General features: G+C 43.3%; 1 protein-coding gene across 1 annotated transcript in view; it reads right to left on the reverse strand.

Moving 5' to 3' along the window:
* Nucleotides 1–12852, reverse strand: part of ophn1 (oligophrenin 1) — a 204890-nt gene that overhangs the window by 126196 nt on the left and 65842 nt on the right. Inside the window, 6 exon segments of the mRNA XM_052022352.1 lie at nt 2734–2812; nt 3964–4046; nt 7238–7338; nt 8604–8733; nt 12083–12187; nt 12338–12448. Coding sequence (XP_051878312.1) covers nt 2734–2812; nt 3964–4046; nt 7238–7338; nt 8604–8733; nt 12083–12187; nt 12338–12448 — 609 coding nt within the window.

Consider the following 12852-nt stretch of genomic DNA (forward strand, 5'->3'; position numbering starts at 1 on the left):
ACAAGGACAAGCCAGCATGCTGAGGTTGTTCAGTTGTTCAGGTTTGGAAGGGAGAGGGAGGAGAGAGTTTTAGACGAGTCCTTGCAATAAAATAGTCTGCAAGCAGAACAGAGTCATTTTCCAGTCTCACTAAAACTCCCCAAAGAAATGCACGAAGCTGCTCGTGGAGCTTGACCAACTCTTCCATTAGTATCTGTGTCCAGGAGCCACAGAGCTTCTCAGGCACATCATCTGCAGAACGGCTCCTTCTGTGTAACTCAGTGTGATTAACACAAAGTAGAATTTTTGAGAGGGGGAAAAAATGTACCAAGTTCCAGTCGCCAACATTCCACATTAGAGGGACATTCTGGAAATGAATCATAATGCTGTAACCAACACACTCGCATGCTTTCTCCTCAACATTTATTTGAGTTAAATCCAGATGCAGTACGTTTCCAATACAACTGAGGGGCTTGCCAGGATGGTGTTCTCAGACTTACTTTAGGATTTTTGATGAGGTGCTAACATTGGATAATGAACAGGCATTTTTGCTAAATGGGTTTGGCTCACTCTGGTACGTTATTGGATTTATTACAGCATCAAGCCTGCACAAGTACTTTTGCTCATGTTACTTGGATTTGGATTTAGGGGACATGGGGGAAGTAGGGGAGAAGGTGATATGGATACTGGATGCAATTCACTCTCTTGCCTTCATCACTCTATAGCTATGCCATAGTTAATCCATCTATCCCATCACTGGTGCAGTCTAATCTCTCTTGTTGGTGTTGAATTACACTTTCTTGCACACTGTCTCCCAAATCCCAACATCAAATCATAAATCACTGAACCACCTCCTCCTCCAATTAAATCTGGCCACACCTTCCGTATTTAAATCTTCACGGGATCTCGTGGCCCCGATTATTTGGTTTTTCTCATCTTCTTTCAGCCTCAGTCTTTCACTTTTGAGCTTTCAACAAAAAATAATAAGGAGAGATATCTATCTAGTTGACAGCAAAGGCATTTGCACATTCACACACTCAGAAACTTCCACAAGATTCTTGAAAGCTAAAGATGAACTCTTGATCTCTCAATCTACCTTGTCATGGCCCTTGCACTTTATTGTCTTCATGCACTGCACTTTCTCTGTAACTGTAACTATATTCTGCATTCTGTTACTGTTTTTCCTTTTGTACTACCTGGAATGATCAGTTTGGATGGGACGCAAACAAAGCACTTCACTGTATCTCAGTACATGTGACAATAATAAACCAATTGCTACTTAGGATTACACAAAAAAAGGCAGAGAACCAGGCCATTAACTATTCCATGTTGTCCTTGATCCTGATGGTACATGTTCTCAAGCTTTTGTATCTTCTATCCAAATGGAAGGGGAGAAGAGAGAATGACCAGGGTGGGAGGGGTCTTTGATTACATTGGCTGCTTTCCCAAAGCAGCAGGAAGTATAAACAGAGTCAATAGAGGGGAGGCTGGTTTTGTTAGACTGGGCTGCATTCATAACTCTCTGCAAGAGACAGTAAGGAGGAGATAGATTTCTAGACACAAAAGGCATCAAGAGTATGGAGTACAGTCTGTGGTTGAAGTGCCAAATGGCCTTTTCCCGCTACTATTTTCTGTTTCTAATATTCAGTGGGATTCACTTTAATCTCACTCACTGGAGGGGGTCAGGGGAGCACACACAGGATCAAGGTTTTATGCCCTGTCTAAAGTTACTCACGATTGACTATTAAATTGGACAGGGTGTCAAAGCAGTGCAAAACTTCATTTACAGCACGGTAACAGGCCCTTCTGGCCCAACGAGTCTGCGCCGCCCATTTAAACCCATGTTAACCTACCTGTACATCTTTAGAATGTGGGAGGAAACTGGTGCACCTGGAGGAAACCCACGCAGACACGGGGAGAACGTACAAACTCCTTACAGACAGTGGCAGGAACTGAGCCCCAATGGCTGGTGCTGTAATAGCATCACGCTAACCGCTACGCTATCATACCACCACCATTTTCTCAGTACATGGAGCGCTCACCAGTATTAAGTTCAGAATGCAGTCCTCACCCCTGGAGCTTCACGAGAGTGCTGCTCCAGAAATAAAATTCCCTTATGTTCAGCCTCAAAATAAGCCAATTGTTGAGAAAGTTATTTTGTCACCTGCCATCCAACTGAGATGGTGGGATTAATGAGTTGAATCCCCTCTGAATGGCAAAGCACTTGGGGCTTCCTCAGATATTTACACAGCTGTGAAAGGTTCTGTTATTGAGATACATGTAGCTTCCTGGACAAATATAACTATCATAGGCCTTCTCTTCGCATGTCTCCAGGTCAAGGTGGCAGAGTGGAGATGGTAGAGTTCCACGTATTAGCAGAACCAGTTACATTCCGTTTTGGTAATCCAAGAAAAATTTTGGAAGGCTGCATAATCATCGCATTGGAAGTTGAATATGGCGTTACTTAATTGCTGGACTACCCTGCTCACAGATCTGTCAGCGTGACACGTACATTGGCCACTCTGTACCAGACCTAGTGAAAGGGTAGTCTTCTGACCTTGAGCTACCCTACTCCCACTATCTCACACAAAAGGTTAAGCTTCAGTCTATTGGCTTCATATTAGCATTGAGAAAGCATGAGAAGTTTCAGAGCTAGTTTGCTTGTCCCTTTGGCTGGGCAATACTGTATTCCATAAAGAGTTGGAGCATGTAGGCCAAATCAATCTAAAAACAAACAGATAGTAAAGTACTCACCGGCTCTTTGCCATCCATTGCTTCAATCCATAACCTTCTGTTGGCTTCAGATAGTGCTTGCAGTGTGACAGGGCCTTGCCTGTGAAAGGGAGATTTATTTAGACTTTACTGTGGAAGGGGAAAGAAAGGAGCCATTTATACAACACATTTCAGAATCTCAAAAATGTCTCTGCTTTGCAGCTAATGAAGTACAAAGTACAGACACTGTAATGCAGGAGATGTGACTGCCAATGTATGCACAGCAAGGTCCCACCAAGGGAAAAGTGACAAACTGTTTTTGAACAGGTGTTGATTAAAGGCACCTTATAGAACTTGCCTGAAAATAGATCCACGAGATCTTTTACCTCCACTTGAGGGAGCAGATTAGGTCCCAGATTAACATCTCATCTGAAAGACAGCACTTCTGACAGTGCAGCACTCTCTCATGACTGCACTGGAACGTCAGCCTAGATCTTTTCACCAAAGTCTCTGGGATTTAAACCTTCAAATTTCCGTTTCATGGGAGTGCATGACCCACTGAGCCTAGGCTGGAAGACCCTACTGATGAGAATACACTCGCTTACAGGAGGAATTCCAAGCTGTTTGACTGGGATTGACTGTATCAAAAATAGCCACATGGGGGAAGGTGGTGATGTGGGGAGAAGCACTCAAAACGATGCCGAGTTTTCTCTCATCAGTTACAGATCCATCCTCAGGATGTCAGGCCAGAGGTGCTAATTACAAGGCAGATGAAATGCCAGATTCCTTTCTCATGTGCAGTAACACTCACAGTGCAAGCGAGATCACAGGGCAGGAAGGAATTAAATCTGGCAGACTGAACTCGGTGAGGAAGAGGCATGGTCAGAAGGTGACACCCATTGGACACTGTTCACAGCACTGAAGACAGTGACAGCTTTCAGCATGGATTAATGATAGGTAATTGGTTTATTGTCACATGTGCTGAGATACAGTCAAAAGCTTTGTATGCATGCCATCCAGACAGATCATTCCAAACATATGTACATTGAGGTAGTACAAAAGGAACTAACAGAATATAGTGTTACAGTTAAAGTGCAGTGCAGGTAGCAACACAGTCATTAGAGGTTCAAAAAAAAGCACGACATTCAGTCAAATTCCAAGTGCAGCAAGCATCACTACTGTGTATTGCAGAGTGTTCTGGCAACTCACATCCATGCACCTTCAGCTACTTAAAACAAAAATCTCTGCCCTATTCAGGAACATTGTGCTTACCTTTCAAGCAACTCGATATCAAAGCAGAATCGCTTGTCAATGGATTCAGTTTTCCTCCGAATGCAGGACTTCAGTTTAAATTCCTGGAGAAAAAAGTAGGCAAAGCGGACTGGATTTACTCAACTAATACCTGGAATGGGCCTGTTATCTTAAGAGAGGTTGGACAAGCCAGGCTTGCATCCACTGGAGTTTAAAAGGGTGAGCGAGAACTTGACTGGACCACATAAGGCCGAGGGGTCCTGACAGGGTTGATGTGGAGAGGATGTTTGTCGGAGAGAATCTAGAACAAGGGGATCACTGCTTAAGAAAGTGAGGTGAAGTTTTTCCTCAGAAGGCCATAATTCTTTGGAATTCTCTTCCTCAAGAGGTGGTTGGAACAGAATCTTTGAACATTAAGGCAGAGGAAGATAGGGACTTAGTAATCAAGGGACTGATGGTTATCATGGACAGATGGGAATGCAGAAGTGAGGTTACAAGCAGATCAACCATGACCTTATTAAGGTAGTGAAGCAGGCTCAAGGGGCCGAATGGCCTCCTCCTGCTCCGAATTTGTACGTTCAATTGCTCACAATGGTAGTTGGAACACCAATGGATATCATTTTGGATCATTCTCGGCAAATACTTATAACTCGTTCATGGGATGTGGACCAGTTATTGCCCTTGAACTGAGTGGCTTACTAACCATTTCTGAAGGCACTGAAGTGTCAATTAGCTTTAGGCTTGTAACCTGTTGAACAATAATTACTGCTTTAAGTGCTCAATGGTCTGCAAAGTTTGTGTGAAGTTCCAGACAGTCAGTGCGAGGAACCAAATGTCTTTCTCTCAAGGGCATCAACGAACCTGATGGGTTTCTCCATCAGTCTGGTGGGTTTCTCTATCACGATCATCATGACAGACACTGTGGGATGTGCATTATCTGTGGATTCCAAAGATCCAATGCGCAGGAAAAAGGATATTTAAAAAGAACTTCAATCAACGGCTTCCCACACACTCCCTTTCTGAAACTTTACATAAATATTGATGTAATCTCATATACTACTGACACATGCCTCTCCTTATTTACCCAACTGAAATTAAGTTCCTTGCCCACCACAGTGGAATTTGAACTTGTGTATCCCCATCATTAAGCAAATTCTCTGATTATCAGTCCATGTACAAATTGGGCTCAACAAATCCAAACTATAACTCTGCTATCAATGTAACTACAGCATGAAAGCTGCAGTTTGCAAGTCGTTATCACTTCCAAGTCATCCATTTCAAGCACAGAATGACCTGCCTGTGCAAGAGTTCTATATGAACACCCCCATTCAGCTCCCCATGTCTCTGCATGTTTATGTCTCTGCATACCCCAGCCCCATGATGTCATCCTAAACAATTTTTCCAAGGTTCAGCATGTCCTTTCACACAAGGGGATGGAAGTCCTCAACAAAATCCTTCAGTCTCATTTCCCCCCCCCACCCCAAATGTTGGCAAACAGGGCCTCCTTAAAATCTTTGAAACTTATTTTGAGGGTGAAAATTAAGTGAAAACCCCTTTGGATATTTCCCAGTGTCTCAACCTCCTTCCTGCAATGGGGTGACCAGAGTTTCACTGCATCCCCTGGTCTGGGTTCTAGTCTACAACAGCAATGCTTGATTTGCCTTGTACCCCATTGCAAATGGTTCAAGGGCCAGGGTCGCAGATCTGAATGTAAAATGGAAGAAGTGGAATGTGAAGATTTTTTTCAAAAAACTAGAGTAGTTATGATCTGGAACGCAGCGCCTCCAGAAGGGAATTAGAGTCACAGAGCATGGAAACAAGCCCTTCAGTCCACCAAGCCCACATTGACCATCAACCAGCCATATTTATACTAATCCTACATTAAATCATTTCTTTTTACATTTTCCCCACATTTGCTTCAACTCTCCCATGACTCTATCACTAACCTACACATTAGGGGCAATTAACAGTGACCAATTAATCTTCCAACCCGCACGTCTTTGAGATATGGGAGAAACCAGAGCGCGTGGAGGAAACCCACACATTCACGGGGAGAACATGCAAATTCCACACAGGCAGCACCTGAGGTCAGGACTGAGCCGGGTCAAAGGAGCTGTGAGGTAGCAGCTCTACTAGCTGCACCACTGTGTTACCAGAGTTTGCAGGGCTATGGGGAAAGAGAAAGGGGAATGGGATTACTGTACAAGGAGGTGGCGTGCACTCAATGGGCCTTATTTCATGGTAACAATTCAATGTTTATTGCACTTTGATTTGACCAATACCCTTTTATCTTGTACTTAAGCAGCATCCTGTAAACTGCACACAACTTATAGTTCCAATCTTTATCCCTCTTCTCTAAATTTGCCATTTCTCCACCCAAATTCTCAGTCAGAGAGGGAGTTTGCATTGAAGCAAGAGGAATGAGGTATAGCATTCACTCATCAACAGCAAGTGGATGCATAGCTACAGAGAGAGAGAGGGAGAGAGAGAGAGGGAGAGGGAGAGGGAGAGGGAGTGGGAGAGAGAGAGGGGGGAAGAGAGAGAGAGGGGGGAAGAGAGAGAGAGAGAGAGAGAGAGAGAGAGAGAGAGAGAGAGAGAGAGAGAGAGAGAGAGAGAGAGGAGAGAAGAGAGAAGAGAGAAGAGAGAAGAGAGAAGAGAGAAGAGAGAAGAGAGAGGAGAGAGGAGAGAGGAGAGAGGAGAGAGAGAGAGAGAGAGAGAGAGAGAGAAGAGAGAGGAGAGAGAGAGAGAGAGAGAAGTTGGAGCACAGGCAGCTTGGAGAAGCCAGCAAAGTAGCACAAGGAAAGGCATCCACCATCTGTTCAACCACCTGTCCCTTCAGAAGCAGGTACCCTTAGGAGAATAGAATCAAAAAAGGTGTGGAGTAAAAATTAAAGCAATGGGCTCAGCTCTGTATGTACAATATGTAACTTGGTCACAATTAATAATGGTTGCATTTACACAGCATCCTCCTGCATTGCTGATAGGCCTGGGAGTTCGACAAAATGAACCACAAACACCAGCCTCTAACCAGAAACTGGAAGAAAATTCCCAATGTGGACATTCAAAGGCACACCAACAGCCAACCAGCCTTCTGAACGAGGGGCAAGTGAAATGATTTGGATGAGAATTTCCCACATTCATTCACTGGCTAGCCTCAAACTGATTCACCATAGTCAAAGCTAGAATTGCATTTCACTTCTCACTTCTCTGATGCAGAGCGACTCTCACACTCACCCACACCCCCAACACACAGCAACTCCAGTACTTCTGGCCTCTGTATCAACAGGATACTTACTTGCTTAACCCCAGGCTTTGGATCACAGGATATCATGGTTAGAGTTTTGGTATCTTTCACATACTTGCAATAGTATTTCACCCAGGAAAATCCAAGAGCCCCTGCAGAGAGTCAAAAACACATTGTTGAAAAGGATTTTCATTCATCTTGCCTCTGTGTACCAGCCATTGAGGCCCAGTAGATAGAGTGTTCACAGGTTTCAATCAATTCTGCCCTGCTATAAGAGGTCCTGAGCCACATTAGTACAACTGCCCTTTCCTCATTATCCTGCCCCTTCTGTTGCATCTGCCCCAATCCCAAACTCCCCATGAATGTTGAACATTGGATAAAACAGATACTGGATGTTACACTGCAGGGAGGTAAAGTCCTCTCATATTACCTACTACCACCAGTGGAAGCAGCAAATAACCAGGTCACTGAAAGGGCTAAATGAATCCAGAATACCTGTGGACATTGAAATCTGTGCTGGAACCTGGTGATAAATCTCTGCTCACATCCAGTGGGTAAAATGGATTAAAGGCCAAGAGAAAAACCAGAGCAAAATACTGGAATAAGAGTGTGTGAGGTTACAGCTGGAACCTACGTGCAATAAAATTGAATGGAGCAATAAAGAACTGTAGTTCTGATGTTAAGACACAAGATGTCACCAACAGATGCAGTAAAGATCATACACCTTACATTAGCTTGTTGGTTCTCAATGTATTTGCCATAATAGGGCACAACTGCAGCTCCTGCTGTATTGATTAACCCTGCACACTCTGCTGAATCCAGGGCGGCACGGTAGCGTAACAGTTAGCATAACGCAATTACAGCGCCAGTGACCCGGGTTCAATTCCGGCTGCTGTCTGTAAGGAGTTTGTACGTTCTCCCCGTGTCTGCGTGGGTTTCCTTCAGGTGCTCTGGTTTCCTCCCACATTCCAAAGACGTACGGGTTAGGAACTGTGGGCATGCTATGTTGGCACCGGAAGCGTGGCGACTGTGTGTTTTGATGTACATGTGATGAATAAAGAAATCTTATCTTATGGTTTGCATCTCTTGCATGACAGTAATGCAGGACAAAATTCTGGTTCACTTCCCATATCAACATGGTCAAACACTTAGCAAGCATGCTTTAAAAGCGACCAAGTAACTTAAAGTATATCAACTGATTTAATTAACGGGATGTCACGTGGATCATAGCAATGCTGCCCTCTCCTACTAAGCAGTACTGAATAAATAAATACACCTCAGAACCAGTTAAAATGGATTACCAGCTCTACACCATTGTTCCCTCCTCTGATCCGATTCCAGACCCCTGAACGTTAATTCAGGTAGTACCCGAATGGCCAAGTTGATGGTTAATGCAGGAAAAAAAACTGATCCTTACGTTTCTCCTGAAAGAAGAGGTAGCCTTCAATGGTAGGTTGTCCTGGTAACTTGCAGGTTTGTGGAGCTTCTTTCATTCTTTTCATAAGATCCTCCATCTCTTCTCGAGTGCCCATGAAGTGATTCCTCGTCTGGGAAAATAACCAATGCCATTTCAGAATCCACTCTCTCCTATGTAAATGTATTGATCACAGCCACAAATTGGAATTCTTATGAATAGGCGAAGTTTCTGAAATAATCAGGAATTATCAACTCCTAATGTTTTTTTTCCCCAGTTCATTTTTTGGGATCTGAGCATTGCCAGCAAGACCAGCATTCATTCCCCATCCAGAATTCCCCTTGAGGTGGCAACATTGAGATGCTTTGCTGACCTGTCTGCAGCCCTTCTAGTGATACCTTCATCTACCCATCACCTCCCCGTGCCCACCCCACCTCCCATCTTTTGTCCACCCATCACTGTTCTGCTTTTCCTTCCTCTATATTGGGCTTCCCCTTTTCCTATCTTCAGTCCTGAAGGATCTTGACCCGAAACATTGACCTCCCGCTTTTCTCCACAGATGCTGCCTGGCCTGCTGAGTTCCTCCAGCATCATCGTGTTTTTCATCTAGGTTCAAGCATCTGCTGTCCTTTGTTTCTCTAGTACAGATTAAGTGTTGTTCCTAACATCCCACAGCTACAGGGTTACTGTTTGAACTACCCACCATTACAAAGATTCATCAGGCACGTTCTAGTGGTGAAACATCTGTTCAAAACAGGCAGTGACTAAGGGCGGCACGGTAGCGTAGCGGTTAGCGCGATGCTATTACAGCGCCAGCGATCTGGGTTCAATTCCCGTCGCTGTCTGTAAGGAGTTTGTACGGTCTCCCGTGTCTGTGTGGGTTTCCTCCGGGTGCTCCGGTTTCCTCCCACATTGCAAAGACGTACGGGTAGGTTAACTTGGGTTTAAAAATGGGCGGCGCGGACTCGTTGGGCCAGAAGGGCCTGTTACCATGCTGTAAATAAAATTTAAAAAAAAAATTCAATTACACAGAACTTAAGAGTCAATTCAATCAGCAATAACTGACATTGTGTGCCACCCATGTGTGAAGACACCAAGACCCAAGGGGGAGTATTTCACAGTGAGTAGCTGTGTTCACTGAGGATGAAACCTCCAAGTTCAAGTCCAACTCCAACAGCAGCATCACAAAATCTAAACTAACTTTCCATGATGCACTGTCAACCTGAGGTTGGAAGATTATCCCAGGGCACGATTCTAAGGAGGTTTATCCTCACTGTCCCGGTCAATGTACATCAACAATTAGCATCACTGAAACAGATTACCCAGTGATCTTCACGTTCTCCTTGTGGGAGTTTGCCATCTTCTCTACAAGAACCCCATCTGAAAAATAATCCATTGACCAAATACTTTGGGATCTCCCAAAATTATGAAGGAAGCTACATAAATTAAAGTCCTCTCCTTCACCAAGACATTGCCCTTTAAAAAAAAAATCTGAACTGACTGGGAGAGATGGAATTAAAAGTAATACTGAACAAGTTGGAACATAGGAATACAAAGAAGTCTCGGTGTGCAAATGCATAAAACGATTGAAAATTGGTGGACGGCAGTTGCCAACAGCAGTGGGAATATGATGCGGTGGTGATAGGTGAGATTTGCTTCAAGGAATTGGATACTCAGTATTCCAAAGTTTGAGGTACTCAGTAAAGGAAATGGACCAGAACAGAAGGAAATGGAGGTGATGACAAATATCAGAAGATGGCTTATGTAGGAAAAAAAAACAGCACTGTCAGACTGGATCAAGGTGAAAAATAAAGATGCTGCTCTGACAACTATTTTGTGAACATGGTTGTCCCACTAATGCTGCACAGATGTAAAAGCTGAAATTTATGCAAGAATGAAAAGAAGAGAATTGGCTCATTTCAAAAGTGCTGGAGATAGTTGCTCAAAATCCCATGAGCACCACATTAACAGATCTACCCAGCACTAATAAAACCACCTCATGGAAATGAGCTGGTCTCATTTGAGCCAAAGCAACTGGTTGGTCCCTTATTATCCATGGGATTTTGACCAACTGTCCCCAGTGCCACATTTAAATTAAGCCACAAGCAACCTGCTGGAGGAACTCAGTGGGTCGAGCAGCATCTGTGGGAGGAAAGGAATGGTCGATATTTCGGGTCGAAACCCTGCATCAGGTCTCTGTGTCTCTTTAAATTCAGCAATTCTTTTCCTTTTGCTCTTCTGTAAAGTCCAGTCTTCACACCTGCGCAATGTTGTGAAAACTTGCTCACAATAAATTTATTTTTAGTTATCTCAGTGACATATTTATCTTTTGTCATCTCAACTAAATGCCTGACGTTGCTGTTCTACCTGCATAAGCCACCAACTGACATGCTTTGGGGAGGGGCAGGACGATGCAGGCAAACAATGGTGAAGACCGTCACACACAAAGTGCGAGGGACCAGAAGAAGAGGAAGACAGTGAGCAAAGTGAACGGACATGATCAAAGCCATGAGTTGGTTTTTACTGCAGCTTGGGAATGTAGTTTGTGATGGATGTCTTGGAGACAGGCAGTCCATCAGGTCACCAGAGATTAATACTTTACTGACTCAATGGTACTTGACACCAGGAAGTTTGAGGTGAGACAATATATACAATTTTGCTTTAAAAATAAGCCAAAAATACCTGGATTAAGCCAAAAATACCTGTGGGTCAAATCAATGAAGGTGATTCGATAGATTAACTGAACTGTTATTGAAAATTCTGGGATCCTAGTCTTGAAAAACAGTGCAAAAAGCCTGGAAGCTATATCAAACTTAGAAAACACCAGTTTGTCCTCGATTGTAGTATTATCTCTATCTCTGTTGGGAAGATGCAGAGGCTTTGGAGCAGGTTAACTTGAATGGCTCCAGGGGAGAGAGAAGCGCTTGGACATCTGCATCTTACAGCCGAGAAGAGGCATTTGAAACTATGAAGGGCTTAAATACTAAATAAAGAGAAATTTCCAATGGTTTAAAGATCTCTAACCAGATGGAACTGACAAAGGAACCAGAAGTAACATGAGGAAAAACCCTTTTTTGAGACACAAGTGATTAAGATTTGGAAGAACTGGCTAATTGAATGGTGGATACAGATTCAATATCAGAAGTTTAAAAAAAATGCTAGAATGTAGAAATTATGCAAAGTACATGGATGAATGGGATTGCTTTTCCAAAGGATTGCCTCAGACATTGGCTGAATGACCTCCTCCAGTGGTATCCCGTTCCATGACTGCGCACATACTGTTGGACATTCAACAAACCAATTCTTCTGGTGAAATTCAACACGGACTATTGTTACTTCCTCCAATAAAGTTGAAGTCTAGAGAAAGATTCCATGGAACCAAGCACAGAAGAATCAACAGTTCAGTGGATCCCAGTGTTGCTTAGACAGTTGGTCAATGGTCTATTCCTTCTTGATCACAACTATACCACAACAGAACTCACGTGCTGTAGACTTAGCTGAAGCTGTTGCTTATAGGGCAAGAAATCCTGAGTCAGTTCAAAGGTCAAATGTTGGAAAGTGAGTAGACTGTGTAGAAATGCCAATACCTGTGAAGAGGCAAAAGTAAACAGCATTCACTGGAATCGAATGGCAGCGTGAACACAAGAGCCAGTTGCTCTTCCACAATACGATTAACATTAATGACCAAAGTCAAATTTCCTTTCCATCAAAGCTTTTATATACTGTGTATTACTTACTGGCTCCACCACCTCAAACTTCTTTCTCTCATGAACCTCTTGAATTTTGTAAACGTACTCTAAAGATGCCTCATAGAAGTTCTGCCTCTCTTTATCAACCAGAATATCAGCCTGGATTTAAAAACAGAATGTCTGTCAGACCAACCAAAAGACAGCAAGAAAAATGCACAAGAATTGTCCTCCACGGGCAGCAAGTGTAATAGATCTAAATATGCAAATGCATATTACAATCAAAGCAATTTTGGAAAATCAAGATTTGTGTCTAGTTTTAACCCCTAGAGTTGCCATTAATTCTCTGGCCAAATGTGGCTCTGTTTACTTTTATATCTGTTCAGAAGCCACCAACCCATAGAAAATTGAACTGTGTGTCTAACCACATCCAAAGCAGTTCCTAACCTCCACACACACACCAGACAATGCATTAGTAGTGCTGCCAGTTCAATGGCTGTGGGGCAGAGTCCTGGAGGAGGCCATGAAAGACAAAAAAAAATTAACAGTGAACAGTTTTCTAAAAC

The sequence above is a fragment of the Pristis pectinata genome, chromosome 8 (genome assembly GCF_009764475.1).
Source record: "Pristis pectinata isolate sPriPec2 chromosome 8, sPriPec2.1.pri, whole genome shotgun sequence".
NCBI lineage: Eukaryota > Metazoa > Chordata > Chondrichthyes > Rhinopristiformes > Pristidae > Pristis > Pristis pectinata.